At 37.5% G+C, this 26,919-nt stretch overlaps 1 protein-coding gene across 1 annotated transcript in view; it reads left to right on the plus strand.

Moving 5' to 3' along the window:
- Brwd3 (bromodomain and WD repeat domain containing 3) overlaps positions 1 to 25,749 on the plus strand; it is a 41,047-nt gene extending 15,298 nt beyond the window's left edge. The window contains exons 9-25 of the mRNA XM_041644319.1: positions 2,024 to 2,131; positions 5,095 to 5,219; positions 6,166 to 6,248; positions 7,018 to 7,129; positions 7,499 to 7,560; positions 7,668 to 7,823; positions 8,397 to 8,517; positions 9,686 to 9,811; positions 9,901 to 9,979; positions 11,743 to 11,799; positions 12,725 to 12,865; positions 13,800 to 13,871; positions 15,135 to 15,287; positions 17,221 to 17,384; positions 18,658 to 18,755; positions 19,874 to 20,032; positions 24,864 to 25,749. Coding sequence (XP_041500253.1) covers positions 2,024 to 2,131; positions 5,095 to 5,219; positions 6,166 to 6,248; positions 7,018 to 7,129; positions 7,499 to 7,560; positions 7,668 to 7,823; positions 8,397 to 8,517; positions 9,686 to 9,811; positions 9,901 to 9,979; positions 11,743 to 11,799; positions 12,725 to 12,865; positions 13,800 to 13,871; positions 15,135 to 15,287; positions 17,221 to 17,384; positions 18,658 to 18,755; positions 19,874 to 20,032; positions 24,864 to 25,618 — 2,571 coding nt within the window. The 3' untranslated portion in view covers positions 25,619 to 25,749. The remainder of the gene's footprint in view (positions 1 to 2,023; positions 2,132 to 5,094; positions 5,220 to 6,165; positions 6,249 to 7,017; positions 7,130 to 7,498; positions 7,561 to 7,667; positions 7,824 to 8,396; positions 8,518 to 9,685; positions 9,812 to 9,900; positions 9,980 to 11,742; positions 11,800 to 12,724; positions 12,866 to 13,799; positions 13,872 to 15,134; positions 15,288 to 17,220; positions 17,385 to 18,657; positions 18,756 to 19,873; positions 20,033 to 24,863) is intronic.
- Positions 25,750 to 26,919: the final 1,170 nt, after the last annotated feature.

The raw sequence follows: 26,919 nt of genomic DNA on the forward strand, positions 1-26,919 counted from the left end.
TACTTCCCTCCTGAATGCTGGGATTAAAGGTGTGCGCCACCACTGCCCAGGTCTCTGTGTAGGTTTTTTATTCATAGAGTATGCTTATGTATTTGTTTTGGCTTTATATAATAGGAATTGTTTTCTTAAACCATTTTGAAAGGTGAAAGTACTTTAATGTGGCACTGGCAGATCTGTGTTCTCTTCCAAATCTCTAATACTGAATCCTCCCCTCTTCACCCAGCTTTGGGTCATTCTCAGAATCCGTGGTGTTTATCACATGTGGCAACATTACTTCAGTTTCTGTCCTCCCTTCATATGGCAGTCTTCCTTCCAATTCTCTCTGTATTCGCTTTCCATCTTCTCATCTGGACAGTTGTTTAGGGTGTACATACATCTGCTAGGAGCTCAAGGGCTCTTAAATTGATTATATCTACAAAGGTAGTATTTTCCGAGTAAGGTCAGAGTTGTGTGTGTGTGTGTGTGTGTGTGTGTGTGTGTGTGTACACTGTTAGTGCAAAACCAACCCCTGCATTTGAGAAGAGAGCAATGAAAGTTCAGGAGCATTTCACTGAAGACAAGGAGAAGGGAATTGGCCTTACTTAAGTGCTGCCACTGTGGCAGGAAGACCAAGGGGCCCAGAGGGGACCTAGGGCTCTCTTATTCTCAAATAGTAGTATCAGCAATGTACCTAAATTAACCACAATGCTGTGTCCACAGCCTAATGCCTCTTTTATGTGCTCGCCTGATAGTATTTGTGATTGGGAAACGCATTTTTGTCTTCTCCATAAACTTCAATCAATATGTGTATTTATAAAACTGAACTTATAGTAGTAGTTCTGTCTTACAGGAATGCTGGGACGATTGGTTAGTATATTGTATGTGAAGAATAGTCTCTTACACAAGAACAAATAGGAAGTGTAGCTGTTACTACAATTTGGCCAGTGCTACATGGTATGAAATATTTGAGTCATGTCACAATGTCCTATTTACAGATGAGATGACAGAATTAGAAAGGTAAGCAAGTTGGCCAAATTTGCATATAATTAGGTGTTAGAATCACAGCATACTGGTACAGAACTTTCAAATCCACAGCCTCCCGTGCTTTTATGAGAACTCGTCTACTGGCCTCAGCTAAAGATGAGAAATTAAATTCCTTGGGGTAAAGGAGGAGAGTAATCTTCCTCATACCTCACTGTGTATTTTAAACTCTGCTAATATGGTATTTTATGATACCTTTGTCTGCTTATGCTTATTTCTGTCAGCATTCTGAAACCACTGAGGAAAAGAAATTTTCTTCAATAAGTATAGAAAATAGTAGTAAATATTATCTTTCAAAAATTTGAAGTGTCTTACCAAACACTTGAATTCATTTCTTCTGTGCTCAGCTTGTGCCAACATGAACTCTTGCGACAGAACAGTTTTGAATTTGTCTTAAAAATGACTTCATTTGCATGCTGCATGCAGTCACTTTCCCAGGCAGCTTCACACTGAAGAAAAAAAAAACACCCTGAATGTACACAAAACTAGTTGCTTTTCAAAGAATTGTTTAAGCTTATAAGTAGCATTCTAAAAATGTGTATTTAAATTGTTGTTGAGAGTGGTAGCTTTCCTTATGACACTTTCATGAAGGCTTTGCTTTGCTTGATCCCTCCGCTCTTGTCACCTACATCTTTCTGCCCTCCTTCTCCCCCTGTGGCCTGCCACTTTTAGTCCTTTCTACTTTAATGTCACAGGTGTTCTATTGCCCTCCCCTCCCCCTTCCGTGAAACTGACTTTTCCTTCTCCTAGACCTCTCTTTTCTTCAGTTGACTTTTGCAGCTGCTTGGGAGATAACAAGCACATTTATTATTTAAGCAATGTGAAATTTGGCACAGGGTTAGAGAGACATGAGTATTGAGTGAGTATCTTTTGACCAGGAAAAGGTTTGAAAAATTGTAATTATTTTATGTAACGGGAAGAGGCTGTTTAGACATTATGTATTGGGAAGTATAGAGTTAAAATAAATATGACTGTGTAATAAATACATTGTTTTCTGTTTTAGCTTATTTATTTTAGGCAAGGACATGAAGCTTATGTGAGAGCTGTGAGGAAATCAAAAATATATAGTGTTAATTTACAAAAACAGCCATGGAACAAAATGGATCTCAGGGTGAGTTTGCTTGATGGGCATGAATACAATCAAGGGTTTGGGGATTAAGTGGCTTTAAGCTTTTTTTTCTCAATTTTACAGATATTTTGGTGATGTTGCATTTCCTAAATTAATGATATATGATATTTTATAGAATGGATTATATATATATATATGTGTGTGTGTGTGTGTGTGTGTGTGTGTGTGTGTACATTTCTTAAAATTTGGATGCTAGGATATATTGATTCATACTATAATCCCAGTTCTTGGGAAGCTGAAGCAGAAATGCTGGAAAGTGAAGCCAGCATGGACTACAGGTGAATTCCAAACCAGCCTAGGTGATAGTGTGAGACTCAGTATCAAAGAAAACAAACTGGAACAATCTTTAAAAAATGTCTATAGGGCTAGAGAGATGACTCCGTGGTTAAGAGCACTTGCTGAGGACCAGGATTCGGTTCCCAGCACCCACATGGTGGCTTCTGTAACTACAGTTCCAGGGGATCTGGTGTTCTCTTTTGGCCTCCGCAGATAGCAGGCCCTCACTTGGTATACGTACATACAGGCAAGCAAAGCAGTCATATACATAAAATAAACTATTAAACAATTTTTAACCTTCACCTTATCTTATTTGCCCTAGTTTCCTGAAAGCTTTGGATCCTTGTGTTTTTGCCATTCCTCAACTACAGAAAAGCAGACATTCCCTGGTTTGAATGTTTTCCCTATCAGCAATTGTGTACATTCCTGAGTAAACTGTGTGCTACAGACATTCTCAAGGTTCTGGTAGTTTGGAGATAGGTTAAATAAAGAAGCATAGATACTTGTATTCTGTGGGATCATCTATTTAGATGTAATACCCACATTTCTTTATAAAATCAAGTAAAGTAGATAGAGTTATTTCTGTTAAAGAAATTTATGTCAGTTAATATGAAATATGTATAGTCAGTCATAAGTATCCCTTTTTGAGTTTTATTTCTGTTTTTTTCCTGACTTAGAGAAAAATAAAAAGCAGTTTTACTATAATTTTTTATGGAAAATGAAGAGTTGATGTTTGCCTTATCTTGAAAATAAAGGAGAAAAATTCAGATATTTAAATATTTTCAGATCAAATAATCTTTTAAGGTGTTAAAATATCTTATCCAGTCATCTTCATATGATCATCTCTATTGCCTGCTCATCTACTTAGAATCAAATGAGAACTGAGTACTCTTCTCGAACCAAGGGAATGGATAAATATAATGTCTTATTTCTAATCACAGCACTGTGGTGTAGAAAATTATTCAGGGGTAGTATGTATCAGATATAAGAGCATGGGCTTTGGAGTAAGACTTGAATTTCAGCCCTAGATCTTCTATATGCTGTTCTATAACTTTAATCAAGTTACTGGATCCAGAAAGAGTAATCAACTGTAAGATTGTGATGCAACACTATCTAAAAAATCTGTCATCTCAAACACATGTACATATAAATCTGTATGATTATTTATTAACTTTGATAATAGGGTGGGTGTTTGGGGGGTGTTTTTTTTAACTTGACAGTATCACAGTTCCCTTAGAAGTTTGTTTTATTTTAATAATTTTTATTTTTGAGATTATAAATTAATTACATCATTTTCCCTTCTCTTCTTGTCAAACTCTGCTGTGTAGCCCTTGCTCTCTTTTGAATTCATGATCCATTTTTGAATAGTTTCTGTGACTATACACACACACACACGCACACACACACACACAAACTATTTAATTTGTATGTTACTTATGTGCATATTTTAGGGCAGACCATTTGGAATTAGAGGTAGTTTGTGTATACATAGTTGGTGAGTTCTTCCCTGGAAGAGACTACTGTTTCTGTAACTCTTAATTGCCCATAGTTTTTTTTTCCCCCAGGGTTGAGGCCTGTTGAGCTTTCCCCTTTCCAAGTTAGCATGTCTGTTGTCTAAAATGCAATGTTGTAGAACCTGATATATCTGTAACACAATTCTTGCACCAAGGCTCCAGAATTGTTGAGAAAGAGGAGGGTGGAAAGAGTCTAAGAGCCAGAGGAACAGGGGATTTACTGTGAGATTGCATATCCTAAAAATGTCAGAAGTTTGCTTTCCAGAACTTACAGACTTTGCTAGTTAGGCTTATTTACAGCCTTGTGTCAACCTGTTGAGCATCCTTTTTGGTTTTGTTTTGGTCAAGACAGGGTTTGTCTGTGTAGCCCTGGCTGTCCAAAAACTTGCGCTGTAGACCAGGCTGGCCATAAACTCAGAGATCAGCGTGCCTCTGCCTCCTGAGTTCTGGGATTAAAGGTGTGCACCACTACCACTCATTTGTTTTTGTTTTTATTTGTATGGGGTTTCGTGTGTGTGTGTGTGTGTGTGTGTGTGTGTGCGCGCGCACGCGTATGCATGCAGGTATTCATCTGCTATGGTACACACGTGGACATTACAGGACCGCTTTTGAAAGTTGGATTCCACGCACACTATTATTTCTGGGGATTAGCAGAAGTTGTCAGACTTGCACAGCAAGCAGTCTTACCCACTAAATCATCTCCCTGACCTTAACCTTAAATATTAGGGTTCAAGAGACTACCTTTACCTTAATGTAGTTGCTATCACTTGATGAATATTCACTTGTTTTTTTTTATTCAACAAGTTATAGTTTTGTATTTGTGTGTATATATGCATATATATACATAAATATACTTGAATATATTTAACATTAATCAAGAAAACAGCAGCAATTTGAGAGTGGGAGAGACTTGGAGGGGATAGGGAGGGAGAAGAAGTGGGGAAGTGGTATAATTAAAATATAATTACAAATGAAAATTAGAAGTAAACATCTTTAAATGAAAAATAAAAGTTTATTATTGTTATTGTTGCTATTTTAGACATTTAATAACTCTTTATATTCAGATAATTCTTAAGTTATTCAGATAATAATGAAATACATTAATAAAAGGTAGTCATGTATAGAAAAATAATGTTTTGATGTTTCCATGAATAGGAGCAAGAATTTGTTAAGATTGTAGGAATCAAATATGAGGTTGGACCACCTACTCTGTGCTGCTTGAAACTTGCATTTTTGGACCCAATTTCAGGCAAAATGACTGGAGAGTCTTTTTCTATTAAGTAAGTAACTTATTTCTGATTTTTTGTTTGTTCATATGAATTTTAATGCCCATTGTTACTAATGTGTTTAATATTCAATTCAGAGCTCAAATACAATGGGAGAGGGAAATGCTGCAGCACTTCTCCGTGCTTTAGAATTATAAGGGTCTGTTTAGTGTTTGCTCTGTTGCTCTGTATAATGTGTGTCAGGAAGGGGTAAACTAATCCATGCACAAAGCTAGTTACTTAATCTGCTTTTAGAAAATAGACTTGCTTAAATGCTGCTTCTTTCCTGAGAGCTATAAAGAATCAAAGACTGCGGGGTTTTTTTTGTTTGTTTGCTTTTGGATTTTCGAGACAGGGTTTCTTCGTAGCTTTTTGGTTCTTGTCCTGGAACTAGCTCTTGTAGAACAGGCTGGTCTCGAACTCACAGAGATCCGCCTGCCTCTGCCTCCCGAGTGCTGGGATTAAAGGCATGTGCCACCATGCCTTTATAAAAAGCAGACTGCTGTTTATACAGTATGCTTGAAACATGGTGCTTAGTGTTATTTTTAATAATAATAATACATATAATAAGCAAATGACTATTTGTGGGATTTAAATTTAAAATTGATGGGACTGCATAAAATATCAATCCATATTTTTGTGGCAGGATCTCACTTTGTAACCCTGGCTAGCCTTGAAAGAGATCCACCAGCCTCGGCTTCCTAAGTGCCAAGGTCAATGGGGTGTGGCCACCACACCTAGTGATCCATTTTTTTAAATTTTGATGAAGATCTTTATATTAAACTTTTAAAGTCTTTATTGATCTTTATATTATTTAAATAAAAGCATTTCTAGAGCCCGTGGAGTTTACAAAATTTTGCTTAATGATCTCTATGTCAAATTGTATCCTTGGAAGTGGAGCAAGTGATAACTACGATTATACTACAGTATTAGATAGCACTGTGCTTTGTTTTCTGTGTAGGTATCATGACATGCCAGATGTCATTGATTTCCTTGTGTTATATCAGTTTTATAATGAAGCCAAAGAAAGGAACTGGCAGATTGGTAAGGAGAAATTGTCTCTTCTAATTCCTAACCTTGAAGTACAGCGTTAACCCTGATTTAACCACAGGAAATTAGCTCAAAGTTTGAACTGAACCAAGAAGTAAAATTTATAAGGCATACAAAAAAAATGAAACATAATGTTAAGTAACTTTATTCACATTGTGTACTATTTACAACCAATTCACCCTTGTACCTCATTTCATGTTATATGGTCTTACTTGCCTATGTCCAGTTGGAGTTTGAACATATAAAATGGAAAATATCAAATAGAGTAACTCATAATTTTCGAGTTCCTCGTTGTGAATACTTTAATGGATCCTCACACAATCACATCCCTTCTTACCTGGGATGTCAGGTTTTCCAGCAAACGTGCTGATCTTTTATTCTCAGCTGTGTCTTCCAATGCTCTGGGTACTAGCGTGCTTAAATTCAAGGACCTATTATGTAGGAGCCTAATATGTGCCAATGCCTACACTGTTCACCGCACTGCACCAGCTCACATAGTCACAAAAAGAAAGGGTGAATATAATACGATAGAATACTGTAAGAGAAGCCATATTGCGAACTTTTATTACATTGTAATATTACATTTTAATTATTGTTTTATTATAGTATACAACTTACAATCTCTTACTATGCCAGATTTATTAAATTTGCCATAGTTGTGTATGATAATGATAAATACAAGCTACTTCTGAATTCAAAACTATGTAAGAATTTGAGTGGGAACAGAGCTTATTCTGATTTAAATGTCTGAAATTCATTATAGGTGATAGGTTCCGCAGTATAATAGATGATGCCTGGTGGTTTGGAACTGTGGAAAGCCAGCAGCCTTTCCAGCAAGAATATCCTGATAGCTCTTTCCAGTGTTACAGTATTCAGTAAGTACAGCTCATTTGTGACTCTGGTAAATCCTAAGTGCTCTATTATATCAACTTTTTTCACCTAAACTTTGTTTTCCAAATAGATCGTTGTATTCTTTCCTATGGATTAATTTTAGATAGATTCTTGATTGCACCACCAGCAAAGAAATAAAACTATTAAAGAGTGCACTTCTGCCTTAACTTTATATTGGTGCGGCATGTTTTCTCCATCAGTGGTTTATTACTATCTTTACATGAGCAGAGTTATACTTCATGAATATTACACTGCTTTTTTTCTAAATTTCACCCTCAAATCATGCAAATTATGTTACCACATGAAAAGAAATGCTTGGGAATCTGATTTGCATCTTCTTCTTTTCTTGATAGCTGGGACAATAATGAAAGAGAAAAGATGAGCCCCTGGGATATGGAGCCAATTCCGGAAGGAAGTAAATACACCTTTCAAAATTAATTCTAATTCTTGTAAAAGCAAAAGGATAGCAGTCTGATGTTGGAAAATAATTGTTTTTGATTTTTTTTTTAATTTTGTGTCTAGCTGCTTTTCCAGATGAAGTTGGTGCTGGTGTTCCTGTGTCCCAGGAAGAACTGACTGCTTTGCTGTACAAACCCCAGGAAGGAGAGTGGGGAGCTCATTCCAGAGATGAGGAATGTGAACGAGTCATTCAGGGCATCAACCACCTTCTTTCCCTGGGTATGGTGAATGTACAAAAATACTAGGAAAAGAATGAGGAACTTGCAAAGCGAGCAGAATTTGTTCAGAACGTTTATCAAAGCATACTTGACATGTTTCAACAGGCAGAATGATTTTAGTTTAATGCTAATATTTTATATGTTTGCCTAAAGTAATTACTAATCAACTTTTCCATTGCTCTGGGGGATAATAGTGAAGGCAAGCATAAGTCTCTGTTTCTTTCTTGAGTCATTATGGCTCTCTAGCTGTTTCCTCAGCCTGACTTGGAGGGGTTCCTTGGTAAAGACAGTGGGTGAGGAGAAACTTTTTTTAGGAAAGACAAAAGAACCTGAAATTTGGCACATTCCTCATTTAATTTTGTTTCATTTTATCTAATTTGCACCAAAATGTCATGCATGATTCAAAGATACTATGTCCAAATAAAAGGTGACATTAATTTATATAACTGATACATTATTGTCTTAAAAATTAGGTATATTGTCCCTCCTTCTTATTTATATGTGAATATTCACTAACAAGAAATGTTAGTCTCTTTAATGGCTGTTTTTTTTTAATTTTTGGTGGCTTTTGTAGATTTTGCCAGCCCTTTTGCTGTTCCAGTGGATCTCAGTGCCTACCCCTTGTATTGTACTGTAGTTGCTTATCCAACCGACCTCAATACCATCAGACAAAGACTTGAAAATCGCTTTTACAGGTTTGTTTTGTTTTATAATTTATTACAGAAGTTGTAGTTTTATGTTTCTTGCGCTTTGTTAAGATCCGTTTTTGGATGTCTGATATAGTTATCCAAAAACATGCTCCAAATTTCCTTACATTTTATTACTCTTTCAGATAAATAGGATATTGGAAAAAAGGCAGAGTGGAAAATATAAGTAGCACAATTGTGTGAAACACAAACAACCATAAATTTTGTTCACTAAAGGTAGATTAAGTAGTAATCCAATGCATCATGATCAAGATGCTACAGAGATAATGCAGTATATTTAAAATTCTCCTTGGGGAATTAAACAATGGCTAAATTTAATTGCTAGATGTATAAATAGACCAAGCTATTTGTTGTTTATCTTATGAGAGAAATTATTATAAAAGGGTTTTAGAGGTCAGTTCTTGGTGCTTTGTTCAGCCATGCCAACTTTATACTAATTGAAGTATTCTGAGAGCTAGTTAGTCTGCCGCTGGTACTTGAGAAATGGGTATATTTTATAAAATACCCATTATTTCATTTGATCTTATATGTCAAATATAACTATATGAAAATGTGTTATTTTCCATACTATAGTTTCTCCTCCCTCCCTCCCTCCCTCCCTCCCTTCCCTCCCTCCCTCCCTCCCTTCCCTTCCCTTCCCTTCCTCTCTCCCTCCCTCTCTCCCTCCCTCCCTTTCCTCTCCCCTTTCCTCTCCCCTTTCCTCTCCCCTTTCCTCTCCCCTTTCCTTTCCTTTCCTTTCCTTTCTCCTTTGTTTTTTTTTCTTAAACTAAACACAGTATTTGATTTATCAAATGTACTTTTTGGTTAGTTTTTGTTTATTTTTATGTGTGTGTGGGTGGGTGGGTGGGTGGGGTCATGCCTGTAGCACTGCACACATACATAGGTCAAAGGACAACTTTCAGGAGTTGGTTTTCTCCTTCTACTGTGGGATCCTGAGTGTCAGGCTCAGGATGTTCGGTTATCCACTGGTCCGTGCTAACGTACTAATCATCCGTACGTCACACACTATATATGTGTCACATACATGTATCGAAATACCTTTGACATACCATGATAATACCATGATAAAGTGCCTAATAGTCTAACAATGCATATTCTAGGCATGTAATTCAAATATATAAGGCCAAAAATAACAGGAATTTTTTTAATTTCGTAGGAGAATATCAGCATTAATGTGGGAGGTATGCTATATTGAGCATAATGCTAGGACTTTCAATGAGCCAGATAGTCCTATAGTTAAAGCGGCGAAGATTGTGACTGATGTCTTACTTCGATTTATTGGGTAAGAAGTAGTGTTATCTCCTACAGAGACTAAATTCTACTGTTTTTAAGCATTGGAATGTATTTTGCCTTACTTATCTTGTTTCTTAGGGATCAAAGCTGTACTGATATTTTGGATACTTATAATAAAGTTAAAGCAGAAGAACTAAACAGCAGTGATGCAGAGGAGGTAAGGATCACAGCTTGATGATTATGACCGAATTTCTTTTCTGCTTTGGGGCGCAGTAAGTGTTAATGTATATTATAATTGGTTATGAATGGCGAACATTTTAGGAGGGTAGCTGAAGATCTGAATCTTTTCTATTAACTTCTTTTTTGGGGAGGGGGACACAGGGTTTCTCTGTAGCTTTAGAGCTATCCTAGAATTAGCTCTTGTAGACCAGGCTGGCCTCGAACTCACAGAGATCCACCTGCCTCTGCCTCCCGAGTACTAGTATTAAAGGCGTGTGCCAACTCTGCCCCGCTCTGTTGACCTGTATTCCAATGGTGTGTTTGAAAAATGGAATGATGTGCTATATAGAAGGTGTTGTCAGAGACAGGCAACTGGTCCTCCCTTGAAGCCTGGTGTATTCATATAATGAACAACTGAATTCTAGCCCTGAGAAAAATAAGACAAAACACTCATCATTTTATTGTATTTTGTTAGTTTCTTGTGTGTTTTTTGTCTTCTTCTTTGCAGTCAGTATTTTAAAGGAATGTTTAGTTCGAACTAGGCAGCAGTAGTGCACACCTATGATCCAGCACTTAGGAGGCAGAGGCAAATGGATCTCTGAGGTCCAAGGCCAGCCTGATATATAGAGTGAGTTCCAGGACAGCCAGGGCTACACAGAGAAAGAAACCCTGTCTTGACAAATTAAAAAGAAAAAAACCTGTTTAGTTGATGTTAATTTTAGACTAGTTCCTAACTAGCTCTTATAACTTAACCTGTTTCTAATGCTGAGTTTCTCTCTCTGCCCAGAAGTCCCGCCTATTCTCTCCCGCCTAGCTATTGGCCATCCAGCTCTTTATTAAACCAATCAGAAGGAGCCTTAGGCACATCTTTACAGTATACAAACAAAAAAGATTATCCCACAACATTTTGTTTGCATCTTTAGTCTTTAGATGGTAATTTCAAGTGACACTTTCCTGGTATAAGTTTATGTGACTATCAAATAATGTATTTTAATATACCTAAATGCTATTTAGTCAAGTAATATGGAAAATGTGATACAGCAGTTAGATACTAACCAATTAAAAAAATCAAGCAAAATTATTCATTTTTTTCTTATATTTTTCCTAACCCTTAACATTAATATATTTCAATTTAGGATTTTGATGTAATAAGACTTTCTCCACAAACTCACACTGTTTTGCTTAGAATAGAAATGAAATGTAAAGTTTTAAGAACTTGATTTTATTGCGAAGGAATATCAATAAGGCCTGATCTCATTTCTCCTATGCATTATGGAGTTGTTGTGCCCTTCACCAGTGGTGCCTAGGTCTGGACTTTGTATTGATAAACTTATCACTCTGAGACATACTTAACTGAATTAGGACAAATTTATATTTCCCTTGGGAAAATGTCCTAATTATTGAACTAGCAATGTTTAATTGGGAATAAGTCATGATTATGGTATATCAGATGACTCAGTCATATAGAATAAGATTTTTTCATACTCATACTTATTTGACTACAAAGTTCACCTTTTCCCTTATTTCTTATTCTAACTTAAAGAGAAAGCCTTTTTATTTTCCTCCCGGTATATTTTCTAACCTATACACAATGTATTATCACAGTTTGAAGTGACTCTCCCTCCTACATTTGCTCTGCTGCCCGCCTCAATGAACGAAAGTTAACTGTCGTTATCTTTGCTATTTACTTGTGAATATGCATTTTAATCTGTACCCCTTCTAATGTGACTTAGCGCGTCTCACTTTCCTTTTTTCTTTTAGGATACAGAAATGGTCGATTTAGATTCAGATGGTCCTGGAACTTCATCTGGAAGAAGGGTGAGGAAATGAGTAACTTTCTGAGATCAAACATTTCCAGGTTTCCTGAGTCAAGAGATCCCAATTCTTTTTTTTTTAATTTATTTATTTATTAAAGATTTCTGTCTCTTCCCAGCCACCGCCTCCCATTTCCCTCCCCCTCCCCTAATTAAGTCCCCCCCCCTCAGCCCGAAAAGCAATCAGGGTTCCCTGTCCTGTGGGAAGTCCTTATCCCAATTTTTTGAGAGTAGCTGAGACTCTTGGAAGCAAATACATAGCTTACACATGATTTAGATTCATTACAGCAGCAGGCCGCGACATACAGACCAAACGCAAGAAAAAAACAGCAAGGGCTGGGTGGAACCATATCAGTTCCCATAGGTTTTCTTTCTCCTATGAGGGACTATACAGCAGTCTTCTCACAGCAATAAAAACGGAAATATGTATGTGATTAGTGACTCAGTTACCAAAAATTTTACTAGTGACTGGGGTATGTAGGCACCTTCTGACTAAGACATATCTTCATCCCAGATTCCTACAAGAAAAGCAGGCCATCTGCACAGTAATGTTGTTTATACTGTTTAAATAAACAGTCTTTACAATTCAAGAGACAGTTCAGGCTCCCAAGTACTGGCCACAGGTCGACACTTTAAGTCAAGGGGAGTAGGGAGACATTTACTTGTCTGTACTTTATTTGCAGTTTAGATTTTCTTGAAAGGAAATACAGAATACTAGAATTGTTGGCATTTGCTTTTTTTTTTTTTTTGCAAGACAGAATGGCGCTTTTAAGTAAGACATATAAGCAGTAGCTGGTGCATCTTATACAAGTGACTGCCATCGGGGTGATGGCCGTGTTAACATGGCTGCTTAGATCTGGACTTGGGTAATACCAGGCTTTTCTGAGAAAATCAAGGAATAGTTCTGGTTAATTCTCTTTGATTTGTAGGTCAAATGTCGAGGCAGAAGACTGTCTTTGAAGTGTAATCCTGACGCTTGGAAAAAACAATGCAAAGAACTATTGAGCCTCATTTATGAACGTGAAGACTCAGAGCCATTTCGACAGCCTGCAGATCCTCCTTCTCAACCAGTAAGCATGCCATTGCTGAAATAATTACCAACAGGATGATTTCTGTTAATTATCCAAGCTAGTATCTATGTCTGAACAATTTTCCTTTTAGTTATAACTCTTTAAAACAGTAGCCATGGACTTAGGATGGAATTGATATAGTTGCTAGAAGAGACTGGAATCACCTGGATGTGGCGGCACATGCCTTTCCTCACAGGCAGAGGCAGCTGGATAATGGGGCTTTTGAGGGCAGCCTGGTCTTCACAGAGATCCAGGCGAGCCAGGACTGCATAGTGAGATGCCGTCTACAAGAAAACAAATGAAAAGCCCTTTTCATTTAGTTCATGCTTTAATTTATTTATTTTAGTCAACTAACTTCTAATAATACCTTTACACACTGTAGACTTAGTAATAATATATGTCAAACCTGTTTAATTTATAGTAAATTTGTTATCAATATGGCTACTTATAATTATCCACATACCAACGTTACTTTTCAACAAGATAACATTATGACAGTTTAGATTATAGAATTATTTTTACTTTCAAGACAGGGTCTAACTGTATTCTCCAGGCTGGTATGGGACTACTGACACTGTGTGCCCCACTGCTAGGATTAAAGGCACGCACTACTTTGCCCTGTGACTAGGATTTCTTTTATAAATATGTGACAACTCCATATACTGTAGACACTTGGGAACATATTGTGTATGTTTTGGAATGAAAAAGAAGTAACAATATTGCAATCAACTAAGTTTGATTTGTTTGTAGGAAGTTTGAGGAGGACACATGAGGCTTATATTTTTCAAAGCAGAGTATGGTAAACACAGAAATCTTTCAAGTAAAACATTATTTTTGTTTGTGGATTTTTGAGCCTTTGAATCACAACTTCATTGCAAGTCTTGATCCTGTGGAGTGGTGATGTGAAAATGACCTGTGTTCCTTATCCTGACAGGCTCACCAACAGCAAGAAGGAGAACCCTCAGCATCAGCTCTTCCAGATAGTCAAGATCCATCTCAGTCTGAGGTAGGCTTAGGCTGGTTATGTGGTGTTCCCTTTGAAACTTTTCATGCCAAACACAAATTTTGTGCACTTTGCTCAATTTGCCTTTCAATTCAACTTAGTTTCTTTTTATACCTTTGTTTAAATTTTTGGTCATTTTAATTTTTTAATTTTGGTTTTTGAATCAGCGTGTGTTCAGAATTGTTCTTCATGACATCATATAGTTGTTTATTTGGAGATATGGCTAGAAAGCCATGCAGCAAAGCAGAGAACATTCAGTGGACTTTATTATATCTGTGTCACAGTGATATTTCCCGCACAGATTTCCCTAAATAGTCAGCTGAGGAATTTGAGTTCTTGTCTTACTATACACGTTCCAACATTATTCCTTATGAAAATATCACTGCTTTAGAAGGCATAAGCTTTTGGAATATACTTTTGGTGTTTTTATAACTTAAGGAAATCTATTTTAATACCCTTTCTCTGCTACTTTTTTGCTCTTTTCTCTTTCTTGGTAGATGAAAATGTGGTGGTTTTACTTCTTAACATTGTAAGTAACATGAGTGACTGAATACATATGTGTTTTACTGAAAGGTATACAGGGTAGTGGGAAATATAAGTCTGTTTCAGATATTATTCTATATGATAGCCCTTGGAAAAACTTAATGGACTTGAAAGATTTAAGTTAAAATGGATTTTCTTTCTTCTAATTGCAATCAAACTAAGTTCTGAATCGGTGAGACTGAAAACTTGAGATGAAATAACAAATCACATTGGTTAAAGATCCAAAAGGCAGCCAAATGTGATGGTGCAGAATTATAACCCTGGTCCTTGAGAGGCTGAGATGGGAGAATCAGGAGTTTAAAGCCAGCCTCCACTGCATATAGACAGAGAAGAGGGGTAGCCGGCACAAACTTTGACCTCAACTAGTGACAACTTATGTGAAATGTCCTAACTCAGAATCTTGGAAATATGAAGGTAGTTTGTGGAGTGGGACTCTGCAATTCTACCTGAAAATCCCATCATCTGTCATTAGATAACTTTGGCACTGTGTCAGCAGCTCAAGCCAGCGACTTTGACTTTTCTTTTTTAACCCTTTAAACTCATGTTATTTTCAGAAACCTAAAAAGGATTTGGTTTGGGAGCGGGAATAAGTAGTTGGTAGACATAAAGGTGGTGTTTGTGTCAAGATAACTTGCTTCAGTGGGTAATGTAATTCTCAGTGCTATTTTATTTAGGATTGTTTTGCAATTTGAGTATTTAAATGTAACGCATTATCATTTGTAGGATTATCAAGATGGTATAGACACACCTATGGACTTCAGCACTGTGAAAGAAACTTTGGAATCAGGAAATTATGATAGTCCTCTGGAATTTTATAAAGATGTTCGCCAAATATTCAGCAACTCCAAAGCTTATACTTCTAATAAAAAGTCAAGGGTATGAAACTAATATTAAATGGGCAGTTATGTATTTCAGGCAGTTTTCCTTCCACAGTTTGCAAGATCTGTAAACAAGTTGCATTCTCAGTATCTTCTATGCACTCTGGATTCTTTTGAAGGCATATGTAAATATACTTTTAGAATAATTCTGAAATTAAGCAGCTTTTTCTTTCTCTTATCTTACTTTATTCTTTAATGATAATTACATCTGCCAGAGAAAAGAAAAAGAAAGGAAAGTTAATAATTTAAATACTCAAATCTCCATTAAATGAACTGATAAATAAAATATAAAGGTAGTTGACAATATTAGTTTATATGAAATGTTTTAATTAGCTCTTAATATAGATATTCCCATTACTATCACAAAGTCATCCCTTTTGGGAAGTTACAACTTTATTCATATTCATGTTAAACATTTCCTTATATATTATCAAAACTGAAAATATCTTGAGAACAAGAAATAGAAACAGTAATATTTCTCTTTTGGAGCCACTAGTGTCTTACTGTCAGATTAGTTACATGGTAGGCATATGTCTAAATGCTTCAACTCTTTAATATACAGTAAAATTTTCACCAATTTCTCTAGGTTGTAATTTTTTTTGCATTTCCTTTTCCCTTTCATCATAACTTTTAGAGTAATAGAAAGTTTGAAAAATATGGAAAAATATTTTAAAAATCAAACTATCACATTTTTATTTATAGTTAATATTTAATGTGCTTTCTTCTAGTCCTATCTATACTAAACTTAACATTCAGGTGCTTATAAAATATTAGATTTCATATTTAAAGTCATTGTTATATGTGTATTATGATTTTAAACATCATTTTTATTAATTATTTGAGCATTTCATGCAATATATTTTGAACATAATCACTTATTACCCTGTCAAACGTCCCATCCCTTCCCACCCAACTTTGAACTTACTTTTTTCTTTTAATTCATTTCTCATCAAACCAATTTTGTTGCCCAGATAGTCTTGGAATCTCTTATTCTTAGCCAACCATGGGATGTCACCTCATTAAAATGGGTCACCATTACATGCTATATAGCCCCTCAGCTAGTGATAGGATTACATGATCAACCTTCCTGCCCTCTAAGCTGGGATTTTGTCTGTCTGGACCTTATGCAGAACTTGTACATGCTTTCATATTCTCTCTGGGTTCGTATGTGTATCTGTCCTGCTTCCTTGAAGTCATCCACCACTTCTGGCTCTTAACAGCCTTTCTCCCCTCTCTTCTGTGAAGATCCCTGAGCCTTGGGGTGAAATATGAAAGTCTGATTGGGGTTGAGCACTTTACACTTTTGCTTTCTGCACACTGACCAATTGTGGGTCTCGACGTTAAGTGCCATCTGCTGTAAGGGGCAAGTTTCTCTGATGAGGGTTAAGAGATGATCTGATCTGTATGATGACTGTTTAAAATGAGGTTTTTGATGGTATTCTTTTCTCTGACTATTTAATGGTTTATTGGAGTTTTGTTGATTTCATTTTTTACTAGTATTCTGTTACTAGAAAATTGAGTGATTTAAAAAATAATTTCCTACTTTACACGAATAATGACTAGCTAAAGTCTTTAATATCATTTAGCATTTTTATCATGTGTGTATAATCCCCTGATTGTTCCTTACAACAGATTTCCAGAGGTCAAATTATTAACCAAATGATAGGTGTATCTTTAATGTTTTATGATACATATTTTAAATTATCTTTTGGGATATTGTCTCAGTAAAAATTATCTTATAATATATGAGGATTTTCCCGTCATTCACAGCACTAAATACTATCTTTTAAAGTTTTTATTACTTTTAATAAATGAAAATGACATCTTAATTCCTCCAGAATTTCAAATACCTAGTGTGTGTTTTCCATCGGGAATGATGTTCATCCTCTTCTGTGATTGCTAAAACAAGGCTGTGCTTTCCACCTTTCCAGATCTATAGCATGACGCTGAGATTGTCTGCCTTATTTGAAAATCACATTAAAAATATCATCTCTGAATATAAGTCAGCAATCCAAAGTCAGAAGAGGAGAAGGCCGCGGTACAGGAAACGCCTGAGAAGCAGCAGCAGCTCACTGTCCAGCAGCAGAGCTCCTAGGTACATTACACTGATGTAGCAGTAGGCATTAAAGCACTTTGTATGTGGTAGCTCATCCGTAAGGTTGGCGAGTAAACTTAGCACGTCTCAGGGGACTCAAGAAGTCCTGTTTCTGTCTCTGTCTCCTTTCATTGCCTGATGAAGGTTAATATTCATGAGGATGCCTATGTGTTTGTCTTTGGATTCACCTTCTTATTTAGCTTCTCTAGGAACATGAATTATAAGCTCAATGTCCTTTATTTATGGCTAGAAACCAAATATGAGTGAGTATATCCCATGTTCCTCTTTTTGGGTCTGGCTTACCTCACTCAGGATAGTGTTTTCTATTTCCATCCATTTGTATGCAAAATTCAAGAAGTCCTTGTTTTTTACTGCTGAGTAATACTCTAATATGTATATATTCCATACTTTCTTCATCCATTCTTCCGTTGAAGGGCATCTAGGTTGTTTCCAGGTTCTGGCTATTACAAACAATGCTGCCATGAACATAGTTGAGCATATACTTTTGTTGTATGATAGGGCCTCTCTTGGGTATATTCCCAACCAGACAGAAATCTCAAGGTCCAAATCAGGAGCAGAAGGAGACGGAGCACGAGCAAGGAACTCAGGACCACGAGGGGTGCACCCACACACTAAGACAATGGGGATGTTCTATTGGGAACTTACCAAGGCCAGCTGGCCTAGGTCAGAAAAAGCATGGGATAAATCCGGACTAGCTGAACATAGCGGACAATGAGGAATACTGAGAATTCAAGAACAATTGCAGTGGGTTTTTGATCCTACTGCACGTACTGGCTTTGTGGGAGCCTAGGCAGTTTGGATGCTCACCTTAGGAGACCTGGATAGAGGTGGGCAGTCCTTGGGCTTCCCACAGGTCAGGGAACCCTGATTGCTCTTCGAGCAGATGAGGGAGGGGGACTTGATCGGGGGAGGGGGAGGGAAATGGGAAGCGGTTGCGGGGACGAGGCAGAAATCCTTAATAAATAAATTTAAAAAAAAAGAAGTCCTGTTTCTGTGCAAAGGTGGAGTTTGTAGCCCAAAGTATTGATTATGCTGATTTTACTGTGCCTTTAAATTTTTAATTTTTTAATTTTGTTATGTGATTGAAGCTTCACTTTGTCAGCTCACCTACTTTAGGTATTTCACTTGAAGTTCTAGGTAGTTTCCATTTTGGTCACCATCAGAATTTTGTGTCATATTGTTCATCATATTGAATTACTAACAGAAAAAAATGTTCATAATTGTATATCTATATTTATTTATTTATTTACAGCCCGAAAGGGAAGCAGAAGCAAATGAAGTTACAGCCTAAAAATGACCAGAATACCTCAGTGTCTTATGCCAGGACTGGTTCTCCTTTCTCTTCTCCTGGTAAATATATCTTTGGTTTTGTGTTCTATAATTTTGGTGCTAATTAAAGGATATAGAGTTGGTATCACTGTTTATAGTACAAAGAGCAATAGATTTGGATTTAGAAAAATTACATTTTAATCATTATTTTACTTGCTAGCTGTATGGCACTCCTGTAAGACATTAGGTAAAGTGATTTGGTTTCTTTGATTAGGTGATTTTTCAAAACCACTTTAAAAAAATCTATTGTGGATTTATGAGTCTTTTGCCTACCTGTGCATTTATACTCCATGTACATTCCTGGTACTCGCAGAGGCCAGAAGAGGGTGGCAGATCCCCTGAAACTGGAATTACAGATGGTTGTGAGCTGCCATGTGGGTGCTGGGAATCTTCCTCGGATCCTATAGAAGAGCAGCCAACACATTTATTTATTTATTTATTTTATTCTCAGCATTTATTTATTTATTATTTTTTATTAATTTTTTTAATTAAAAATTTCCGCCTCCTCCCCACCTCCCTTTTCTCTCCCCCTCCCCCCACTCCCCTTCCCCTCCCTCTCCAGTCCAAAGAGCAGTCAGGGTTCCCTGCCCTGTGGGCAGTCCAAGGTCCTCCCCCCTCCATTCAGGTTTAGGAAGGTGAGCCAGCCAATACTTTTAAATGCTGAGCCTTCTCTCTCTAACACCTAACTGTATGAATCTAAATTAAATGTCCCTTTGAAAGTTCTGTAGCTGTATGATTTTTATTATCTATAATATCTCCAAGAATGTGTACAATATATTTGTCAGTGTAAGACTTGGAGATTAATATGTGATGGAGGTTTTTTCTCAGGTTTTTTTTTTGACATTTTGTATTTGAAAGTTTTTAGTGATGATAAATCGTTTGTTTTCCTGTTGTCACATACTCATACTTACTTTGGGGGTGGGCTCTAGGGTCTTGCTAAGTAGCCAAAATAGATTTCAAACTCACTGTCCTCCTAGCTGAGTTTCCAAAAAGCTGGGAATATATGTGGGATACCAGTTGTAAAGCAATGTTTAATTTTATCATGAAGTAAAGTAGTGAAGGTAGTTTTAAAAGCAGCCTGTATTAAAATTTCCTGAAAAACAAAATTATGTTAACATCATAATCTCTTTAAACATAAGTTTCAGATGCTGCTGAAGGTGTTTCACAATATCTACTTGATGATGAAGGAGATGGGCCATTTTCTCCATCGAGTTTCAGTGGATATAGCCGAAGTGGAAATAGCCATGACCCAGGAAAAGCCAAATCATTTCGTAATAGAGTTTTACCAGTTAAACAAGGTAGGAAATTGAATATTGGAGAGGTAACTTGTTTTCTATTTTTGTATGATGGATGACGAGTCATTTAAAAAGCTGATGTGTTAGGGCAGTACAGCTAGTATGTCTTGGTACCGAGTAAGAATTATAATAGCCAAATTTAAGTCAAAGGGATTTTATAAGCACAGTTTGGAACAGATGTTTGGCAACTACTTTTGAACAGAATGTAAAATGAAATGAATAAGAGAACAAAACGAAATGAAGAATTCTTTCCCCAAGTGCATAAGAACCAGACTGTCAGGAAACATTCAGAATTTTTCATGTATTAAACCATGTCAATAAGAAGTGAACAGGTCTCAAATATTTCAAAAGCACTCCTTCTTCCAGGCTGTTTCAATAACTTTATATTTGAAGAAAAATTTAGTGCTTACAAAAATCATTGACTTAATTCATGAGTATGTTTATCTATCTTGTATGCCAAGCGAATTGGTTTTATAAGTATTTGAAGTTTACTATTATCCAGAAGCTCTTATAAAGGGTCCTGTACACACCTTGAACATGCTCAAAGATACTTCTATGTTCAACTATTTGAAGTTTGTAAAAATATTTAATTTGGTTTTACAAATAGGTTACTTGGAATTCATTTTAACTTTATATACATTTTTAGTGGATATTAATTTTTCTTATGCATTGTTTTATAATCACCAGATGACCTAAAATAGACTATAAATACATTCTTGGTTATATGAAAAATATTGAAACACATTGTTGTTGATCTGCGATAAAAGACTGACAAGCAGTTGTGACTTATTTTTATAGTTCTCATTTTGAAATCTATTTCTCTCTGATTCTGTTGCTTTGTTCATATTTATTCTTCGTGGGAAAGCTTATAGACAGAGTAGCCTACATTTCATGCCTCTTCTTTCATCCATGACCCTTTATCCTTCATAGCCTAGTTTGTGTGCCAGGCACTCTCCACAAAGCTCTTCTCCCCCAATCACCAGTAATGCAGACTGCCCAAGCAGTGTTCCTTTTCTCAGTATCTAACTTCCTATTCTCAGTGTCACTGGACACTGTTTCCTGCCTCTTCTCTAAGCTTGTCTTCACTGCTTTCTAGACTCTGCTGATATTCCTATACAGTTCTTTGTCTTTACTTTGCTTGTGCTGAGATTTATTGGCAGTTTTCTGCTATTTTTAGCTCTCTTGATCTTTGGCTTCTGCAAATAAAGAACTCTAATAAATCTGTTGACTAAAGCAGTCGTCATATTTTTTATAGGCCAGGGTGGTACTATGTAGTTCTTAGATGGTTTGGAACTCACAATGTACACCAGGTTGGCCACAGAATCAGAGTTTTGCCGGCCTCTGCCTCCTGGGTGCTGGAAATAAAGGCATGTGCCACCTTTTCCAGTTTAAACTAATCTTCCTGATGCTAGGGCCTATGGAGATGTACCAACCCAAACATCTGTTCATTCTACCAGGCTCATTTCTAGGAGCTTCCTAAAAATAGTTTCATTCCTTTTCATCACGTTTGTGTCTCACAGTCATCCTTTTCACTCAACTTAAATCTTATTTTTTTTATTGAGAAAAGAAAAAAAAACATAAACAAAAAAACAAGTTTCCACCTCCTCCCAGCCTCCCATTTCCCTCCCCCTCCTCCTACCCTTCTCCCCCTCCTCCCACCCTTCTCCCCCTCCCCCCCCACTCCTCTCCCCCTCCCTCTCCAGTCCACAGCACAGTCCGGGTTCCCTGCCCTGTGGTAAGTCCTAGGTCCTCCCCCCTCCGTCCATATCTAGGAAGGTGAACATCCAAACTGGCTAGGCTCCCACAAAGCCAGCACATTAAGTAGGATCAAAACCCCGTGCCATCTCATCAGCCTTGGCGTCTCATCAGCCCTCATTGTTCGCCATGTTCAGAGAGTCCGGTTTTATCCCATGCTTTTTCGGTCACAGTCCAGCTGGCCTTGGTGAGCTCCCAGTAGATCAGCTCCACTGTCTCAGGGGGTGGGTGCATGCCTCGTGGTCCCGACTTCTTTGCTCATGTTCTCCCTCCTTCTGCTCCTCATTGGGACCTTGGGAGCTCAGTCCAGTGCTCCTGTGTGGGTCTCTGTCTCTATCCATCACCAGATGAAGGTTCTATGATGATATGCAAGATATTCGTCAGTATTGCTCTAGGATAGGGTCATTTCAGGTTACTAATCCTCAGCTGCCCAAGGAACTAACTGGGAACCTCATCTTGGGCACTTGGGAGCCCCTCTAGGGTCAAGTCTCTTGCCCACCCTAAAGTGGCTCCCTTAACTAAGAATTGTGGTTCCGTGCTCCCCTTTCTACCCTTCCTTTATCCCAATTCTCCTGTTTCCCCAAGTCCCCCCTCCTTCCCTTCTACCTTTTCTCTCCCTATCTTCCCTTACCCCCATCCCACCTCACCCCCAAGATCCCAATTTTCTCCCCAGCAATTTGGTCTACTTCCCTTAGCCAAGAGGATAACTGTATGTTTTTCCTTGGGTTCACCTTCTTACTTAGCTTCTTTAGGTTCACCTATTGTAGACTCCGTGGCCCTTATTTATGGCTAGAAACCAATTATGAGCGAGTACATCCCATTAAATCTTATTTTTAAAGGTGTGCTCTCACTAGGTAGTCTAAGCTCACCTCAAATTCTTTATCTTTCTAACTTAGACTCCAGAGTAGGGAAGTTTGAAGCTCGTATCACCATGGCCTACTCAGTAATTTTCAACTCTCCATTTTCCTCTTGCATCCACATAGTTGTAAAGCCTTGTTAATTCTATCTTTTTAAATTTGCATTTGTGATTTTGTATATATGTTTGTGTCTGGTTGTGGGTTTGTACGTGTTAGTGCACAGAGTCCAGAAGACAGTATCAGATTCCCCTGGACTTGGAGATATAGGCAGTTTTGAGCTGCCCATGTGGGCACATGGAAACCAAACTCTGCAAGAACAGCAAATCCTCTTCACCATCTCTCCAGCCCCTCTATAATTCGTAAATACTACTAAAATAGCTTATCTCCTCGTTTTTTTGTTGTGTGTGTGTGTGTGTGACACCAACTTAGTCTCTAGCTGAGTGTCTTAGTCACTTTAGATAACCATAAAATACCAGAGCGAGGAGCTTAAACAACAGACTTTCATTTTCCCACAGTTCTGGAGCCTCTAAGTCTGAGGAATCAAGGTGCATGGAGAGTATTATCTGACAAGAACTTTCTTTTCCTCAGGCTTGTAGAAGACCACATTATGCTGTATTCCTTGTGGCCATTTTGTCTGTCTCTATATTTCTGTTCCTTTGTGTGCTCCTCTGTCTCTGGCCTCACTCCCAACCATGTGTGTGTGTGTGGGGGGGGGGGGGGTAAAAAGATGAGAGAAACTTAGAAACTTCCTAATCTCTTTGTTTTTTCCATAATAATTGTGACCTTCATTAACTTTCTTTACTATGTAAAGGACTCCAGTCTCCAAATGAAGTTCCTTAGGGAGTTAGGGCCTTGGCCTAGCAATTCTACCTTTAAATGCTAAGATAACATACTTTGCTTTCCTCATCCATTTTCTCTCCCTTTATTTCTCTTCATAGACTGAAAATGTCTGGAACTCCCTCCCTAGCTCCATAATCTTAGGAGATCCAGCTTGTAGACATGCATGATATCTCATTTCATTTTGGCTGTGCTTATGTATGTACATACATATGCAAATGTATACCAAGAGCTGAACCCAGGGTTTTGTGCATGCTAAGCATATTACCATTGAGCTATCCTCTTAATCCCTGTTCGTTTTTTCATGTCTTTTTTAGATGTCTACTGGCATCTAAAACTAGAAAACTTGGCCTTTTCTCAACATGCTGCCCAAACTTGTATAGTCTTGTATAGTGTTTCCCAACTCATCCAGTATTTCTGCCCATTACCCATGTCTTAGACTAAAAGCATAGGGGATACACTGTTTTATTCTTAGTATTTGGCATCAAAACCTTCAGCAGGTCCCATTGTTTCCACCTTTGAAAAACAATTATTCTGGTGGGCCTTCTAGGTGGAAATGTTGTACCAGATTAGATGTCAGTTCTTGACCCCTCATTATGCCGTACCTAGACTACTGATTCAGGGGTCTCTTCTCCAGTTCTGTCTACTTACCCACCATCTACAGTCTGTTCTCTATAGAACACCAGTAATATTTTTAAATGTAAATCAGATGTTGTCTTTCTCTGACCATCTCCTACCATTTCGTTTTTCTACTCCATCCTGTCTAGACTGAATTTTCTTAGTTCTTTTTCTACTGCTAAAACTTTCCCCCACATTTCACTTCATTAACTCCTTCTTTAAGTATTGCATCCTAAGAAACATCTCATTGATCTACTAGATAGCACCCCAAAACACAGTCAAATATGTTTGTGCTCTTATTTTCATTGTTTAGCATTTTTCTCTACTTAAAATTGTATTAGTTTTTTATTCACTTTGTTATCATCCAAACTGTCCTTAGTAGTATATGAATCATGATGTACGATAGCAAGTTCCAACCTCCTACTAATACCTGTTTCATACCAGTTAATTGCTAAGGATTTATTAATTGAATAAATGAGACTTGTATGCTTCCTTATAATTCTTCTTAAGTTTATGCTAAAATTTCTGCCCAGATAAACTCAAAATCCCTCAGCCTATTTTTTTTACTTCAAAAGAAGTGTGGAATAAGGATCCAAACTTTATCTGTCCCTTCAAATAGATCTAAGATCTATTCCAACACCTTTGATTCTGTCCAGTCAGTTTGGGGCCCTAGATATTTTTAGTAGATTATTTTGATTTTGAGTCTGAATGGCTGTCTTACAATGTCAAGGCTTGATTTCTCAAAAACTCGTTCATTTTTACTTTAGATCACTCCACTGATGGGCCTCTTACAAATGGCGATGGCAGAGAGCCCCGAACAGGAGCCAAAAGGAAACTACTCAGTGCATCAGAAGAGGATGAAAGCATGGCAGGAGAAGAAAAGGAGATGAAAGAAACAAAAGAGAAAGCGCATTTGTCCTCCTCCGAGAGTGGAGAGCTAGGCTCCAGTTTAAGTTCAGAAAGCACCTGTGGCTCCGATTCTGACTCGGAATCTACTTCCAGAACAGACCAAGATTATGTAGATGGCGATCATGACTATAGCAAATTCATACAAACCAGACCTAAAAGAAAACTCAGAAAACAACATGCCAATGGAAAGAGAAACTGGAAGATGAGAGGCACAGGAGGAAGAGGCAGATGGGGAAGATGGGGTAGATGGAGTAGAGGAGGCAGAGGCAGAGGTGGCAGGGGGCGAGGGGGGCGAGGGAGAGGTGGAGGTGGGGGGAGAGGGCGAGGGCGAGGGAGAGGAGGAAGAGGTGCATCTAGAGGAGCCTCCAGAGCCAAGCGAGCACGTGTTGCCGATGATGAATTTGATACCATGTTTTCAGGACCTTTCAGTAGACTTCCTCGAATCAAAACAAGAAACCAAGGCAGGAGGACTGTTTTGTATAATGATGATTCGGATAATGACAATTTTGTGTCCACTGAGGATCCTCTGAATCTTGGTACATCCAGATCAGGCAGAGTACGTAAAATGACAGAAAAAGCCAGGGTTAGCCATCTCATGGGATGGAATTATTAACAGTTAATGAATTTAGAGTAATTTTTAAGAATAAAATCAATGGCCTTCTACTGCAGGGAATTTACCAGAAAATCCACAAAGCAAGTTGTGTGGGGACTTCTGCTTCCTTTCACATTGGTGCTTTTCCATTATGCCAGTATCCATTTGTTTCAAGACTTTTAATCTCCACACTTCATTTGTTCAAACAAGCCTTACTCATTAGGCCTTAAATGAAAACAAATTCTGCCCACACATATACATGTGTGCACATACACATGCGTGGACATGCGCACACAAGCGCACACACACACACATACATACACACGCACACACACACACACACACACACACACACACACACACCACAGACACACTACAGATTTACTACATTAAAGGAGCATTCTGCTTCTTAAGAGTAGCATGACATTTTTATCTCAATAAGATATCCCTCTTTGCTTTTGTATCACAGAAGTATAGCACCTTCTTACAGAGTTTTATATAGTTTGTTTTTGCCATTTTGATTCCTATACCCAGTAATAATAACTTTTGCACAATACACCAATCCTAAAGGCAGCTATTAAATGTTTACAGTTTCTATATTGTAAGAACGATCTGGATTATTTTACTCTTCCCAGGCCAAACTCTCATGAACTGTACTGAACTGAAGTATATATTTATACTGCAGTTTTGGGGTGGGTGGGGGGATCTTGATATGCTTTTCATTGATTTGCTTAATTCACGTTTAAGGTGAGAAAGGGTTGGTGCCTTGTAAATATGTAGCAAATCTTTGTGGTGTGTCCTGATGTGTGCATTAACTTTATTAAAAGAGAATACTTGAGGTATCAATCTAGACAAGGTGCCAAATGCAAAAGTTTCTTGCATCCATTTTTCTTTTCCTGTTATATTTTATTGCATTAATAGAAACTTGTGTAGCTTAATAGTAACTTAAACATTTGAAAAATCCTCATCCACAAAGAATACTTGTTTGAACAGTAGCTCAGCTACCTCTATTAACTACAACTACTGGAAATGCTAAGGAAAGTAGATGCTGTTACTCATTACTAAGGAGAAATAGAACAAGCTTGGTAGGGATGAATACTCCTAAGGTATAAGCTGAGAATTTTCAGTAATCACATTGGCTCTCAAATTCATAGGTGTGACAAATTTTCCTAAGTATTCTATGCTCTAGGCTTCTGTAGAACCTATTATGTAAGCAGACTTGCTCTGCTGCTTGGCTATCTCTGCCACCACTTCCTCTTTAACAGCTGTGAGTTACTGCTTTTCATTTGAATCTGGAAAGGTAACAAAACACCTAACTTGAG

The sequence above is a fragment of the Microtus oregoni genome, unplaced genomic scaffold (assembly GCF_018167655.1).
Source record: "Microtus oregoni isolate MIOR12 unplaced genomic scaffold, Mior012 000094F_ref0000399, whole genome shotgun sequence".
NCBI classification, from domain to species: domain Eukaryota; kingdom Metazoa; phylum Chordata; class Mammalia; order Rodentia; family Cricetidae; genus Microtus; species Microtus oregoni.